At 40.2% G+C, this 17,416-nt stretch overlaps 1 protein-coding gene across 2 annotated transcripts in view; it reads right to left on the bottom strand.

The window, feature by feature from the left end:
- Positions 1–8,282, bottom strand: part of FBLN1 (fibulin 1) — a 67,095-nt gene extending 58,813 nt beyond the window's left edge. For both annotated transcript variants that reach the window (XM_071422292.1, XM_071422293.1), the window contains exon 1: positions 7,435–8,282. In XM_071422292.1, coding sequence (XP_071278393.1) covers positions 7,435–7,504 — 70 coding nt within the window. In that variant the 5' untranslated portion in view covers positions 7,505–8,282. The remainder of the gene's footprint in view (positions 1–7,434) is intronic.
- Positions 8,283–17,416: the final 9,134 nt, after the last annotated feature.

Here is a 17,416-nt window from a genome sequence, read left to right as displayed (position 1 = left end):
AGGGAAGCCAGCTGATTTCAAAGGTCCAACTAGTAATAGACTAACATGACAAATACAGCTTTGCTCATCTTCATTGTGTGTAAACCTAGGGATTGGGCTCACAGATCAGGGGAAAGGGTGAAGGAGACCTGAAACCATGAAAGGGAAAGATGTACAACAGAAAATCTGGGCCCATGATCCCCTGAAACAACTAGTTAGAACCAGGAGTAAAGGAGCAAAGCAGGAGAGCATTGCCATTCTTGATCTGAGACAATGTATGTGATGGATCTCTTCAGAATGGAGTGGGAATGAAGATGCCCCTCTTCCATTTTGTATGAAAAGAAAGAAGCAAGGTGAATAGAAGCTTTTCTTTAAGATTGGGCACACAGAGCAGGGGAATCAAATGGTCATCAAATACTCCAAAACACTGATGGGGTACAATGAACAGTCACAGCTAAACTGTGGCTCTAGTCATCTTTGGACAGTAAGATATTCTTGGTCATTCTACTCAGTTGTTCTTACAGGCTCCCTTAAGGAGTAAGACAGCCTGAATTTCAAAACAATAGCATAAAACTTGGAGCCAGGACACCCTCTCTCCAACACCCACAGCAGCAGGGGCCAGGAGGAATTCTCCAATGCATTTGTTGTAGGATGCAAGGCTGTGCTCCTCACCAGCTGTCCCTTTCCTGTCCTGCTCAGGCCCTCAAAGAGGATCTGTGACTGGGCTCCTCATCTCTAAGTGTGAGGGGTAATACTGGAGCTTTATGGGCTGATAGACAATCACTCACAATTCACATACAGCTAAAAAATACTACATCCTCTCTAAACATGTTTAAAGGGTTTGAACCTTTACTTTTAGATGGATTCTCAGCTGAGGGTGATTATTTCAGGACAGCTGAAATCACTGAAGAAACCCAGTTAATACAGTAACTAAAGCAGCAGCACCCTAAAGGAAATGCCTGGTATGTTAGTGTGTTTTGTGGTTGGTTTGAAAACAGCCAACATTTTACTGGAAATTATTTAGGTCTGGAGAACAGTCATTTATAGGGAATGTGAGTCTGGTAGCACCAGCAATGGCCATCACACAACTAAGGGGATTTTTCAGACACAGCCAAACCTCATTTTATGAGATATCTGTGTGCTGTTTATAAAACAAGGTCTTAAAACCTTCCATGGCAATAGCTGGTGATGAGGAAAGGCCTGACAGAGGCAAAGCTATGGTGCAACATCCATTATGTCCTTAATGGGGAAAGCACACTCTGCTTTACTGCACAGTTTATGTTATGCCTTGGGTCTAAAAAAAAAATCTTTCTAAAGGTAGGCTACTGGCTACTAAAAATTAGAAAAGACAACTCCATCTATTGCAGGAATAAGGAATCTTAAATATATATATATATATATATATATATATATATATATATATATATATATATATATCTGTATCTCAAAATATCAGCAAAGATAATGATATAGAAGGCCTTGGGAGGTTATCTTGTCTTACTCACTACTTTCAGGGACAGCTGATAAAATTCAGTCACTTGGGGGCAGAGCTCTAATTAGTTGTTTAAAATCAGTACCAAGTGAAGCTGATTCCCAGACTTGTCCAGGCACTGCCCAAACTTGTCCAGGCAATGTGCTCTTGTGCTCCAAGATCTCATACATTCAGCAAGAACAGAAATTTTTTTTGATAATTTATTACCCCACTGTTCACTCCAAAAGCTCATTTCAATTCATTCTTTTGTCACTACCTCTTGAACACCCAACCTTTTGAGTACCTGAAGACTGCCACTCCCTGAGGATGCCTTTCCTGGGAACAAATTAATACCTATTTTTTCATCTTTCTGGATGGATTGTTTTTTGGGCTTCCATGAAGAGGCTGAAGATCAAAAGACATTCAGACTAGAAGAATAAAGAATGTTCTGAAGATTTCTAGAAGATATGAAAGTGTTGAAAGAAACCTGGAGTCCACTGAATCAGCATTGTGTAAACAGCTTAGAAGGGGTAGTTTCTGTCCCACACTTTACATACTCACAAGAACATGAAAAAAGGTGTTGCATTCACAGCTCTGAGGGCCACAGGTGGACTAAAGAACCCAGACTCACCAAGATGACTTGGAAGGACATACAAATAAAGACTCATAATTGGAAGAACTGCGACTGCTCTGCCTGACAAATGCATGCTAAACTTTGCCCTTCACTTTTCCCCCTGTGAGAAAATTATGCAAATAATGAAATAACTTCACAGGAAAATTGCCAAATAGGGCATTCTCATTTAAGAGCAAATTTTAATCTTCTCTTGATTTCTCATTTCAAATAATGAAAAACTGTGTGATTAGAAATTTTTATTTAGGGTCTTAAAATTAACCTATTGCTAATCCTGTTCATTTATATAAAGGCCATGACCCCAAAGGTACTGTAGTCTTTAGGTAGACCTTAAACAGTTTTTATTTGAGTCCAAGTAAATGTATATATCCAAAATAAAGCTACTTAAATGAGGATATGAGAATGTGACAGAGCAGCACATCTCAGAATATTGAACATATATGCTCAAGCATTTCTATTGCCATAAAATTATTTCTATTGCTATTTCTGTAAAATGATTACAGGAAAAACATTTTCACACTGGGATTTCTGTATTTTCATCTGACTAGTAAATTAATAATAATAACTCTGCTTTTATATACTGCTAAAGTAAAATGTATCTTCTCTGTAGGCAGCATGTTTATTGCTGAATATGAAAAATGATGGACAATGATGAAAGATTCTGATATTCTAGTATTGCCATATTTAAAGAATAGTCAGGAAACACTAAGCAGATGGGATAGAATTTATAGCACAATGGGTCAGGGTTCAAGTATGGAAGGAACCACAGACTTAACAGAGCAGGAAGAAAATACAGCTCCTTTTTTTGCATATATATAGCAATGCTTTAGGGAAGGTTTCATTTTAGAGAAAACATTACCAGAACTCTTACATGACACTTTCCTAATTTTGCAATTATCTATACTGAGCCACAAATCAACATCTATCTCTCCCAGGTTCTCTTACTAAACATTTATACTAAAAGTACTCAGTACCTGAAATTCAGTCAGTGACAATAGCAAAGCTGGAAGGTGGCAGTATTTCCAATGAGTGTAGTGCAAGTAGCATTTGCACATTATATCCTTCCAAAGCTTCATAAATCCTTGGAAACACCCTAAAAAGCTGGAATACAGCATATGAAGTACTTCTACACCTGTACACCTTTAAAATAAGTACTGATAAAAGAGATCTTTTCTGGTACTGCTTTCTTTATTACTAAGATTAAAGTCTCAATCCAGATTTTGGCTGGACTGAAAACCAAACAATTTATTGGGGAACACAGAGCATCCTTGTGCAGCATTGTTCATTTGTGGTGCTACTACAATCCAGAAATCAATACTTCCTAGAGATACTTCCTATACCTGTGTACTCAGTACCCAAAACTGCATCAGCCTTCTTTGAATGAAAATGTAACAGCAATTTGACTAACTGAAAAGAGTATGAATGAAAATCCCTGAGAATCTTGAAATTTATTTTCTTCTTAATATACAGCAGCACATACTTCAAATCCAAAAGGCAATTTCTCAAAACTTTTAAGTCTGAAGTAGTTTATAATAGGTACAAATGAGAGACAAAGTATTCCTTAGTGCTGGGGGAAAATAGAAAGGTTGCTGGCTTTAAAATGGGAACAGAAGAAACTTAATTAGCTGCCTTAGCCAAAGATTTGTTGGTATATTGAGGAGAGTACAAGCATGGGAGATGCTTAAGACACGCTGCATCCTGTTGATCAGAGAATAATTTCAACACAATTTGTTCTGGGCTGTCCTCTGTCTCACCAGAGGACAAGTAACCTTGCCAAGTCTGATAAAGATGCAGGTGAGTGTCACAATTTCCCCCTCACTGTACACTCTGTCATGTAAATCACCCAGTATATCATCTTAGCAGGTCTTTGTCTACTCCTTCTCCACCTACTTGACGTTATTCTGAGCATTTCTAAGCTAATTTTTATTCGCAAAATATTATGGCCATTAATTCTAGCCATTCTTCTGGAACTCTTCACTGATCTGTACTGACTTTTTCTCTCCTTTTTAGGCTTTTTGCTTGTTGTGGCCTATTCCTATGTTTTCCCTCTTGCTCCTGACAACTCCTTCATGAATTTCTTTGCAGAAAATTTTTCTATTCTTTCTTACCCTGCAATTTCTTAACCTTCTGCTTCCACTTCTACATCTTATCTTGGAGCAATGCTATCCAACCTCCCAATTTAATTGTGTGATGACTTTACTATTAAAATCTCACTCCTAACCTATCTCCTTCCTTCAAATCTACACAAAAACACGAGTGCCTAACATTTGCAGAGTGCTCACAAAACTTCTGCCTGTTTTGGCTACAATTACCTGCTTACTTTGTTATTTCTTAACTTCATTAGTTTTCTTTGCTTCCTATAACAGTCAACCATCACTTTCTGCTACATTTTCACAAAAGCTTTCCTTCATTTATCTCTTTCCTTCTAACCCACTCTGTGTTACCATTGAAATTCTTGTCTGTGCCCTGAAGTTGTTTTATTTGGATTTCAGCTCTCTCTTTCTTGACCTTCTCTGTTTCATCCCCTTTTATTCTCTACAGATATTTTACAAATCAAGTAAACCCAGATTCTCTGCTTACTGAATTCATTTTACCACCTACTTCTTTAGAAGTATCCATAACTCAAAAAGCCAAACTCAAAATCTTTCATGGTCCCTGTTAACTATTTCAGTCAAGTCCCAGAGGGCTGAAGCCCATCTTTCATTTCAGAAAATAGGAATAGAAGCATTGTAGAACAAGTTGGTCTTAACACAACTATTTATTGAAAACACATGTAAAGTTGATATGAAACTTGCAGAATGGGCTAAAGTAGAATGAGAAATAAATAACTTTTGAAAATGCTTTGACCTACTCTCAAGATAATGCCTGAAACCTAACAGAACAATATAAATATACTGCAGTAACTTGATAAGCTGGTTTATGGGGGTTTCTCTTGGATTTCACTAACACGTCTGCTTTCAATTACACAGATGAAAAACAAAGAGCTTTAACATCTTGCTCTTCTCCTGATTGCAATAAAATGTCACTTCTGAAAATGGCCTCTTAAAACAAAACTCAACTAAAAACTAATTTAGAGGTAGCACTCATGTTTTAGAACTGGTAGTATGTGATTTTTTTGGGGCAGACTTTATCTATGGTAACACACAAGAAAGCACAGATTCAGCCTTTTATGTGTCCTACCTCCACCCAAATACTTCTTATAAATGTACTGTTATAAAAGCACATGTAAAAATCATAATCTTAAAATAAAACTCCTTCCACAAAGTCAGTGGAACATTTTTTTTATTGCAACAGTAACCTTCCCCTGAATAGACACGCTTCCAGATGTTTAGTGAGTTAAACTGTGCCTGTAGTACCAAGATGTGCCAAAGAGAGAGCTGCAGGATGAACTTTTAATACACTGACTGGCCATGGTGATGGAATTAATCTTCTTAGTTTTATGGTAGCTGATAGGTGTTAAATAATGCAATGTTTACAGTAAAACAAAAAAAAAGTTGCATCATGAAATGTTTTAAGGTTTTAAGATCCTTACTCTAGCAAAGAATGATGTACATGCCCTATATTAATGTGCACTGGGCAGTTCCCCTGAAGGCAGTCCTTCAGTTTCTTCAGAACGAACACTTTAAGAGCTACTGATGATTTGATGATTCATTAGTGAGGAAAAGCAATTAAGGAAACTGATGGTAACAAATTCAGAAGAAAACTGTATTTCATAATACACTATCCTAGTAACTTGGCAATTGTATCACTATAGCACATGGGACCTCCTCTTTGCTCCAAGGCCCCTCATTCCAGACCTGCAGGGGAGCACAGGCTCTGCCCCAAAGGCTTCAACAGCATGACTTCACGAAGTAATTACTTCATTTACCTCTAAAATGCAGATTATTATTCAATATTCATTAATTATTTCACCCAAGCGAAGTCTACTCTTTGAATGCTGATCTCCTAAGCAAGGATCCTCACCTGCTTTCAGATATTTAAACCTAATTTTATCCAGTGTACTGTTAAGTTTTAAGAAATAGAAATTCTCAGTCAACTTAGGATATGGATTCTAATTTGGAAATCAAACGCTGATATATATTTTACTGCTAATTTTTGTGTTAAAAATTTTTTTAAAAAAACAGAGCTTGTAGATCTAATGACTTCCCAGTTTTCTAAAGAATTATCCAGTAACTAAGGTTAAATGTACAGAGGTCACAAACTGAAATAATTCATGTTCTACAATAATGTTGGATGCTTAAAATTACTATGCCTGCTCACTTGACACACCAAAGCCACAGTTTTGCTGATGTATTCTGTTGTCTAAGGCAAAGTAGGAGCTATTTTGATTCTGGAGGCGAATGCTGGTCTTCTGACCATCTTATTCTGTCCCTCTTTAAAATGAGCAATTCTTTATCAAAGCAGGTATCTGTGACAAGTGCTCTGCTAGATGAAAATCCAAGACTCAAGACACTGTGATAGTAACAAATTATTTACTTCACTGTCTTTTGTCTGCCTAGGCCAGCGACCATGTGTTTCCAAGTACTTGCCTGGAGTGTAATGAAACCTCAATGGACCCCTTGGGGTTACTCTAATGGAAAAGTCACTTACCTGCTAGCTGTGATAAATTCGTTATCACCATAGGGCAAATACTTTCTTTGTCACCTCCTACAAATTAAGATTTGCATGAGATTTCTACAATGAATTAACAAGTTCACATCCTCTCTTCAGACAGTAATAAGAGACCAGAAATAAAAGCGTGCAGTACAGAAAAGGAGTCATGGCTCGGATCCAGATCCCTGCTTTCAAAACCAACCACATCACACGGTACCATTCGCACACGCTCCGCGTTTTGTCTCCAAAGAGCCTGCATCCTTTGCTTCGCTATTCCTCCCTCTCCTCCGGGATCCCAGTGAGCTGCTGGCTCGGTTTCCCGTGCTTTCTTTCGGCTGGAGCTGTGTCCGGCAGGTCAGAGCTGCCGCCTCTGCTGCCGCCGCCGCTTTCGGACCCGTCACTCCCGCTGGGCACCAGGGGCACCGCGCGGCGCCCGCCCCGACATGTCGCGACATTCCGGCGATATCCACCGAGCTGCTCTGGATCGCGGGTGGGCTGGGGGTGTCCGTCGGGCGAACCCATCACCCTCTCACACAGAGAGCTCAACACCCCGCGGCACAGCCCAGCCCGTCCCGTCCCGTCCGGCAGAACCTGCCCGGGGGCAGCGGCGGGGCCGGTGCTCACCACGCCTTTCTGCTCACTTGGACGTGGCAGCGGCGCTTTAAAGCCTGCCCGGGACGTGCGGGGACACGGGGGAGAAGGGGCCCCCATCGCCCGGCGAGCCCCGCAGCCCATCCCCGGCTCCCGGCGCCGCTCTTACCTTGTCCCCGGAGCGAAGGCGGCAGCAGCGCCAGGAGCAGCAGCAGCCGCAGCGGCCGGGCCCCGTCCATCGGCGGGGAGCGCTGGCCCCGAGCGGGTCTCGGCTCTCCTCAGGCGTCCGGGGGGCTCTCGCTTCTCCCTCCTCGCTTGCTGCTACTGCTGTCCCAGCCGCCCAAGACCGGTTGGAAAAGAGCTTGCAGGAACCCCCCCCCCCCCACTCGGTGGGCTTTACAAAGATTTAATTCAGTGCCTGCCCGCTTAATTACCCAGCCTGCGAGTGCTCGGCAGGACAGAGCCGTGGCCGCAGCTCGGAGGCACCGAAGGCTGCCTGGTGCTGCCGATAGCCCGCCGCCCCCACACGCCCTGAAAGTGACTCCCCGGAGCTCGGCGAGCGGCGGATCCTCAGCCCGAACCGTCACTGATGCCGTGAAAGAGAAGTGCAGCGACTTCTCTCGTTTCCAAGTAGAGGAAAGCCACAAACAAAGGCAAGGCAAAGCAAAATAAAACAAAAGAAACCACCTAGCAGAGGTTTAACCTCTAAAGGGGAAGTATTCAACCTCCCTACCCCTTCTAGGTCTTTACCCCCCAATACAGCTTTTGTCAATCAGATATGGTTTTTAAAAGGAGAGAGATTCTAGAATCTTTCAATGAAATTCAGTGGGGAAAATAAAAATCCCTCCTTCCCTCCCCCTACTCTTAAGAAGTCAGGATGAGAATTTCAACCCAAATGAGGCAGCTCTGATTTCTCTCCCCTCCCTTCTTTTTCATCTTCTTTTTTTTTTTTTTTAACCTCCTTATCTTATTTAAACAGGAACACAAACACTGATAGTGGTCAAAGGACCCAGTTGGCAATGCTGTTGTTGAGATCTTTCAGATAATGAGAGGGATAATATTTGCAGGCAAATGGAGATGGAAACACACAGAGAGTTCAACACCCCTGTATACTTTGCCCTCGATTTTACACAAACAAAGAGTTGGAAGTCATTGTGTGTTTGCTTGCAGGTTGTGCCACGTGGACCCTGATTGGGCTATTCCTCTTGAAACTACTCAATAATGCAACTTTTGAGTATCTCTCCTCAAAATGTCCAAATGGGAAAAGTGTTTAAGGCAGTAAGAGTTGAATGTGTGTTTTCGTTCTCACCAAGTTATTTGTACTTTTCTAACACAAGAACATAAATACCATCGTAAGGCCAAGAGTGCAACTATCTCAACAGCCTGTCTTCAGCCACAGTTGTAAAGTAGTGGAAGAGCATGAATAAGAAAAACACACAGTAATTGTCACAATTACTGTCCCAGCCTTCAGTTCCTTTGAGTTTGGAGCATTTCCTCAGTGAAATGTGGTCTATGTGTACTTAGTAGCCCTCAGTGAATTCCTACTCCAGGTATTTATCATGTCTCCCCATGAGTTCTTGTAAAACTTTATCATCCAAAATACCCTTTGGCAACTGGGCTTACCAGTGACTGTGTGAAGGGCCATTTCCTTTTGCTCCTTTTGAACCTGGTTCCAACACCCTTCTGGTGCTGCCTCCCACACATGCTGCAGAAAGAGTTATCCAAGAACTGACCTCCATCCACACTCAAAATGTCTACATTGTCTTCATTTAACTGCTGGGGGGTTTTGTTTGGTTTGTTTCTTGGTTTTTTTTTTTTGTTTTTGTTTGTTTGTTTTGTTTGTTTGTTTTGGGTTGGGTTTTTGTGGGTTTTTTGGGGGGTTTTGTGTGGGTTTTTTTGGGGGGGGAGTGGGTTGTTTGTTTCAGTTGGTTTTTGGGGTTTTTTTTTGTTTGCTTTCATTTAGTTTTTTGGGTTTGTTTTTTGTGTGTTTTGTTGTTGTTGTTTTTGGTGGGTTTTTTGGGTTGGTTTTCTCCTCTCTATTTTATTGGGAAGGGGCAGCTGGAAAAGGGGAAGAGGGATGAATGGCTGATTTTATTTGGAAGGGGGGATTTTAACTGGGGGATTTTCTACCATGAGCATATCTATTTCTCTCTCTTTTTTAAATGCCCTGACTCAGTTTAAAAGGATTTTACATCAGTTACAGTGGGACCTTGCCAGTGTTTCATTCCAACCTCCAAGCTACCATTTTTCATATATCAGACAGCTGGGAGAGACACCTCACAAAGATTACACCTTGTCTAAAATTCATGCCAGGTTACTGAACCAGAGGAATCCCCTCTGTAATAACTCTAGGTTCAGTTCAATATTGCCTTTTTTCACTCTACATTAAAACCTCCCCTAATTGATTAAAGGTGGGTAGAAAGAACTTCACCCAGCATGCCTAAAACAGTATAAAGTCATACATAATAGCCTGTCCACACATGGAGTTACCCTGATTAACACCATGTGTGGACATTTTTATTCCAGAGTAAGAATTCCTTGTTCCTGTTTAGCTCACCACCACAAACTATACCAGAAATGAGGCAAATTTAAATAAAAGAAGAAATACTTTAAGAAGTATTTCTAGAAAACATCATGGCTGTGCTCATCTGCAGATCAGACAATAGGTTTTTCCTTGGTTTGGGGTGGGGGTTTTTTGCTTCATACACATTTCTCCTATAAATTGGCACTCTCACCTACAGTCAGAGTGAGAGGCCTTGAGTACATGTGATTCCAATTACTGACCCCAAGCTTTGTAATGAGCTGAGCCATGCACTGCAAGCTCAATCCAGAGGTCCTGGGAGTGGAAAGCAAGGGCTTATGAGAGGGAACATTTTGCATAACCACATTTTTTCCCCCCTATATCTGTTTGTAAATCTGTGTAATCTTTTGTGTAGCTCTAAAACAAACAAATTCTTTAATGAGGATTTTGTTTCTACTTCAGAAGAATAAAAATCATTTGCAGAAGCTCAGATTAACGAGTAATGACAGCGTAACAAATCACTGCACAAGTCATTTCCAAGGGTCCTGTTGAGAGTAGATACATGCAAGCAGATTGACAAAGAATTTAGAATTACTTTATCAAACCCAGCCATCTATGGCAGCAGGTTCTCAGCTCCCTTTTGGCTACTTAGGAATTCTTGAGATGACCTGATTAAGTGTCTATAAGGGCATCAACCTCTGTCTAATGAACAAAGCTGACACGAAGTCCCAGCTGTTGTGCCTTCCAGCTCATCTCTTTTACTGCAGCTCCCAAAGCCTGATTTTTTTACCACTCCACCTATCTGTCCCAGAAGTTGAGTGAAAAAGAGGGAAATGAAATTGCACTATCTTTCCTGTTTTCAAGAAGAATGTTGCAAGGAAGTTAATAGAACTCACCTAGAAATTAAATCTAACCGTAGATTTGTAACTGTAAAGGGAAACTCCTTGGGCCCTATGGCAAGAAATGAAGCTACATGAAGCTCTTGTTATGTGCTGCATTAAAGATGCATAAAAAGGCCTCTTTTCCTACTTAACAGGAAGAATACATCACTGATTGGTACAGACACACAAGGATCAAGAGGATTCATGTGGATCTTACCAACTCCCACTGTAAATATAAGAACTCAAACTCTACAGTAGGTAAATCTATGGCTGTTGGAGAACAAATGATCACTCAGCTTAGCTCCAAACACTAATATGAGCATGGTACAACTGACATTCAGCTTCTTTCCTACCTGGAGCAGGAAAAGGAAAAGAAACTTAGCACAGTTTTTGGAGATGGATGCACAGTAATCCTTGGTTATTCTTTGAAATGGCTATAGTCATTATAAACAACAATTGCTTACTTATTTTGAGTCAAAATCAATGTAGTTTAGTTTTTAATAGCTCTCTGGGCTTGTATTCATTGAAGATGTCACTTTGTGCATCACCACTGATCACCAAAGCCCCTTGGGTAGTATCACTTGGAGACACTTTATATGCACTTTCCATATCCTTGTCTGGAATTAATTTGGAATAAATCAGGATGCAGGCACATCCCCATCCTCAAATCCCAAACTACAAAACATCCACACCAAATGGCTGCCAGCCTAGGTAAACAAAAGGAAATGGGAGCGCTGTGAGCCTCTGTGAGCCTACAAGTCCAAAACTGCACCTCCAAGAAGGCCCATTCTGGAGTTTGTATCTATTTTTTACAGGTTGCCTACATTTTCTTTTCTCTCCTGTCTGATTTAGGGAAATAGATATAGCTCTCTTGGACACTCAGAACACACCCTAGTTGTCCATTAATATGTATGGGGACTGCTTCTAAGACAAGAAGGGAGTTTATCTGGCCATAAAAGAATGCTTTGATGATCCATGTCGTTTCCCTTGTGGCATTATTTGTTCAATTCAGGAATAACTCAATCTGACATTCATGGGGCATTTCCTGCCTCTCCTAGAGATGCATCCTCCCAGCCTCTCAGATCTCACTTCCCATAAATTTCCTTTCCCCTTCTAAACTTTCTCATGTCCTCACACACTGAACTAGCTGGATGTGTGGATCTGCAAGGTGTTTTCCTTGACCTGAGCCCTAGGAAGGCTGGGATCCTTTGGATAAGATGGAGAACAGTGTGAGTCATGTACACACAGGTTGGAGGGGACAACAGCATCTGCTTTAGACTCTGCTTGGAGCCTCCACAAATCCAACAACAGCAGGGATCAGTTGCTATTTTAGCTGCAGTCTAAATAAAATCTCATTATAAAGGGTAGGGAAAATCCATCAGTAAAGTAAATGGCTATTCTGGAAAAGGCCATTTCCCCTCCTGATAACCCTGGTAAATCTGAATTCCATCCCTTGTCAAACAAAAGTAATATCTGAGTATGTGACCCAATGATCTTTGGGCACCAGAAAATATACAAATGAAAATAACACATTTCAGTCTTGAATAAATAAAATCCCAGAGTCAGTTGTACCTACTAGCTTCAAACCAGGAGTAGTTTTCTCTGTTTCCTCATGGTCACTGAAGACCTGCATCATTCAGTGCTGTTTCTTCATTGTTTTATGAATTTCCTGTATTATTACAAGTCTTTTTGCATAGTTCTAATAAACAAGAACCCATTCTATCCAATTGCAAATGATTCCAGCTTGCCAGAAAACCTTTATCTTACCACTAGAAACTGATTTAAAACATTATAATGTAAGCAGGCAGTCAGTGGAAAGAGTATGAACACTGATAAAACTCTGCAACAAATTCATGTGTACTCATTTCCTCCTTCTCCCCCAGTTTCACAGACAGCCTGTTTCTTTTCCTCAGTCTCAATTTCCTTATCAGAGGTTCTCAAACTTTATTTACTCATGTGCCATATCTTTTAGACTTCACAGCCTTGGGCTGAATATCTCTGTCCCAGGAACTCAAGATCATTCTTGGTGGCCTGATTCTACAAACAAATGTTAATAATACTGTTTACAGGGAGTGTGGCTTGCATTTACAAAATGCTGACACAATTCTGAGTAGTGGCTGTGAGAGAGTACCTTAATAAACATTAATTTAAAAGTTATTGTAATGTAGCAAACCGTTTAGAATAAAAATATTATAAACTTACCATATTTTCTGGCACAATTCCACAGAAACTGGTTGATACCTGGTGTGTGTGAAATTTGTAAACACTGGGTTTTAATTGGGAGGGTGAATGGATCATAAGATCTATGTACAGCTGCAAAATATAAATATTGAATGAGCTTCATGTTCCATGCTGGGTGTGCCCTGTGGTTCTCAGTTTCATTTGTATGTACTCCAGCATTAGCCACAGCCTATGGGGATGAGGAGGCTGGCTCAGAGTCTTTGGAGAGCTACAGTATACTCTAACTTTTGGATAACATTGAGCTTTTCTGTCTGTCAGGGACTGCTCTGTCATTCCTTTCTTAGTTCCTGGCTGAGCTCTGGAAGCAGAGTAAGTTACAAAGTTTTGGTTCTGGCTAAAAGAACTTGAAACAACTAACTCTTTCTTTTCCAGACTACCCTTTCCTCACACCCTTATTTATTTTGACTTTGATCTCACAACTGTTCTTTCATATAGTCCTAGAGTTTGGGATTGGGTCATTGAGACATTCCTGCAAGGGGGAAGAACGGCTCCCAAGTGAATGTATGAAAATAGGATGTGGCATACAGACAGACAGACAGACAGACAGCAGCAACTTACACCAAAAGGAGGTAGGAAAAACATCCAGGTTTCTCACAAAAATGACCCCCCACACCCTGAAAGTCCTAAATATTTAGGAATTAATTATCCAGGAGAAATGTGGCCTGCATAACAGTAAGTTTGAGCAGAATTTAACAGACATTCTGTTTCTAGCTCATTCTCTCCGGCTTCTGAGATATCTTTTGGCCAAATACTCGACCTCTTGGTGCCTCATGTTGTCTACAGGAATAACCTGATTTGTAAAATGTTTTGTGTTTCATAAAATTAAACAAGGTGCATAAGAATTAGTTGTTAGAAACTAGCAGCTTTAAGCCATTATCTTCCCAAGATTGTGGCATGAAGTATTTTAGGCCAATTTTAATTTAACTTCTATTTTGCCCTGTTTCAAAACAGCATCCTATATAGTCTATATTATAGTAACATTAGTGTTTAGAATAACTCTCCTATTTTCTCCAAACTTAGAAATGTATAGACAGGCACATTTCCAGCTGAATAGCAGATATAGACATTTGCTGGACAGTTATTTGTACTTCTAAAATATTCCACAAAAACACAGGCTGTCATTACGAAGATCTAATGTCAATAATAGTTGCATTGCAAGTCAGAAAACAGGGTTCTTTCAAATAGGTGTATTTGGGAGCTATATAAATGGTGTCTTACCTCTCCTGCAGCAAATAGGTGGTGTGAAAAGCACTTGCAGAATCATTTACATGAATCCAGAAAAAGAAATGCCTTTATTCATCTCCATATATTAATATACTGTATTTAATAGCTCTGCTAAAGACAAGTGAAAGCTTGGCTCTATGGAAATCATTGGCAAAATTCCCACTGACTTCAGTGGGGCCAGTACTATTAACTCTTCCCTACAAGGAAAATCCAGATTGCCTAGGAAGCTGGCCTGCCTCTGCTAAGACCTCAGTCCAGACTGCTTACAAGTCAAACTGACTTTGTACAATTACGAAAGCTGTTATTCTTGAGAATTTGCCAAATCCTCAAGACAAAACTAGCATAATAAATTATCCCTAAACTTTTACCCTGGAGTAAAACAAAACTTCTCATTTTATAAATGAAAGCACCTATGTAGACTTCCATATTCCAGTGGTTTCACTGACAGTTTTACAGAAATTAAGAAATTTATTATTTATTTCCAACAAGAAACTCATGCTTATTAAATGAACACTGATGAAACATTCTGCCTCCAAGTTTGACATCTCATTATAAATACACTAAAATATATAAAATTTGTTGAAATATAAGTATATTGTTTTCTATCTTCTGAAACTATCAGAATTAAGGATGATTTATAGTCTGTGAGGAAAGGCTAAGTGAATAGGGATTGCTCAGCCTGGAAAAGAGAAGGCTCTGGGGTGACATAAGTGCCCCTTCCAGTGCCTGAAGGGAGCCTAGAAGGAAGATGGAGAGACAATATTTACAAGGGCTGGGAGTGACGGGACAAAGGGGAATGGTTTCAAACTGACAGAGAGTAGGTTTAGATTGGATATCAGGTAGAAATTCTCTGCTGTGAGGGTGGGGAGGCCCTGGCACAGGGTGCCCAGAGAAGCTGTGGCTGCCCCATCCCTGGAAGTGTTCAAGACCAACTTGGACAGGCCTTGGAGCAAACTGGGATAGTGCAAGGTGTCCCTGCCTGTGGCAGGGGGTGAAATGGGATGGGCTGTAAATTCCCTTCCAACACAGACATTCTATAATTTAAATATATGTCTATTTCAGACCATTTACTACACCAAACCATTCAGTTTCCTTGTTCCCATCAAAATGCAAAGATGACTTTGCGAATAGGAAAAAAACACAAGGAACTTAATTTAATGTGGAACAGAAAATTCAGCAACGTTGTGATACTGCAACAAAACCCCTAAAAATCCAGCTGTGGAGAGTTCTCTCTATAAGTTATATGAGGATGGTCCACATTTAGAGTCCTCTGCTAAACACACAGAGTGCAGATCCACGTTAGTGGCCATTGACTAACTCTCTGTGTTCCCTTGCAAAGTCTTTGTAGCTGCTTTTCTTTTGGACTCTGTAAAGTTTCACAGTAGATGTTCAAGTACTGTTTTTCTGATCATAGCTGGAAGAAACTGGTCTGTTTGCTCTGCAGCAGCAAAGCTAAGAATAGCTTTAACTTTGCAAAGAACTGCCACTGAAGAAACTGGTAATATTTCTGTTGGAGTTGTTCTCATGGGATGGTATGTAGCCTGATTTCAATACAGCCAAACACTTCATCTTTATTTAACAGGCTTATTAACTTCACTGGGATTACTCACACACCTTAATTTATATTTGCCCTTAAATTCTTTATTGAACTGGGTTATATAAAGCGTCCTAAAAAAAAAAAGTCCACTCATGTTTTTCATTTTCCAAACTGTATGTTAAGAACTGTAGTTTTTCACTATGATTTCTAAAGCCAGCATTTGCCAGACTCCACCACGGGTCAAAAGAATCTTTTTCACACACATGCTGTTCATGCCTCCTTCTGTATTTTCTGACAGCTCACAGAATCTGATGTCCTTTTCACTTCACTGCCTGTCACAGTGAGCTGTTTCCTTTCTTAGTAAAGCCAGCCTTACTAGAAATGTCTGTAAATTCTCTTCTGGTTTGCTGCTCTGTTTCTAGTAAAAAAACAATCATGCTGGAGTTTTTACTGCCAGATTTCTCTTCATTCCTCAACTGAGGAAGAGGACCCAAATAGTAATGTCAGCATTGCTTTCATATGTCAGTCATATGTAGATTTTCAAAAGAAAAAGAAAAAAGAAAATTTCCCCCTTATATTCTGAGTTTATTTATTCTGTGAAGGAGGCAATGACTATTCTTTTGAAAGAGCTAGAGATCTTGGCATTCTGTTTTTCTTCAGAATTTACTTTCACAGAGAACACACACACAAGAATGTGTTTGTATCTCAGGCAAGTGTACCCCATATTCATTTTCTTCATGGGTGAAGATCCAGGAGTAGGGACTTTCAGATGATTACAGACAAACCCTTTAACATATTGTCTCGACCTCCTGACTCTTCATTGTGTTTTAGCTAAAAGTCATCTCTTCCAGGCATGGCTCTACATAGTGGAATCACTCCTTTATTTGCTTATGTGGATTTTATCTGGCCACTCCTAGCACTGTGGAGTGACATTTGTAAAACCAGACCCCTAGATATTGCCTTCATACAAACAGCAACTAGCAGTAGTAATATTGTATGAAATATTAATAAAAGCCTAAAGAATTCGTCTGTTCTCTCTTCCTACATTCCTGGGCTCCTCCTCATAGAATATAATTAATATTTACCTTAGACATCAAATACTGGAGCTTTAAGCTGTCAGAACTGCTAACACCTTCTCATCAGATTAACGGCTTTTGAGATGAAAGATTAACTAGAGATCTTCCCTGCTAGAAAGACAAATTTGTTCTTAAGAGCACTGCCAGGATAGAAATGAGACTTAATTATCTATGTGACATAATTAAGCCCTTCAAAAAGCCCTCACTATTTTACCAGCAGGATGGCAAGGTCAGAAAGTACTTACGAGGAAGATTTTATCACCCTTCATAATACTTTCAGAATTATGTTATTTTTCAAGCTTATTGTGAATATTCACAGAATTTGCTTACTTACAGTGTGATGTCCCACATTGCCCTTCAATCCAGACATATGATGAGAGAGGAATGTCAAAATACTTCTTCCCACATTTTTTTAACTGGAAAGTCCTAGAGAAAACTTCTGTCCTGTCTATGAAGCTTCCATTTAAGACATGGCTAAGGAACAACAATTTGTACTTTTCTTCCACCATGGATCTCTGCATCCCCATGGATCCCCAGGGGGTGTGGGTGGATCTCTGCATCCTCTGTGGATCCCCATTCCCTGTGGGTGGATCTCTGCATCTCCTGTGGATCCCCAGGGGCTGCAGGTGCTCAGCTGCTTCACCCTTGTCTCATCACAGCTGCAGAGGAAT

Source organism: Agelaius tricolor, unplaced genomic scaffold, assembly GCF_023055355.1.
Source record: "Agelaius tricolor isolate 1412-34295 unplaced genomic scaffold, bAgeTri1.0.p SCAF_3, whole genome shotgun sequence".
In the NCBI taxonomy this organism is placed as follows: Eukaryota; Metazoa; Chordata; class Aves; order Passeriformes; family Icteridae; genus Agelaius; species Agelaius tricolor.
Note: the sequence above shows the minus strand (reverse complement) of the source record. Positions and strands in the feature narration are given on the sequence as shown.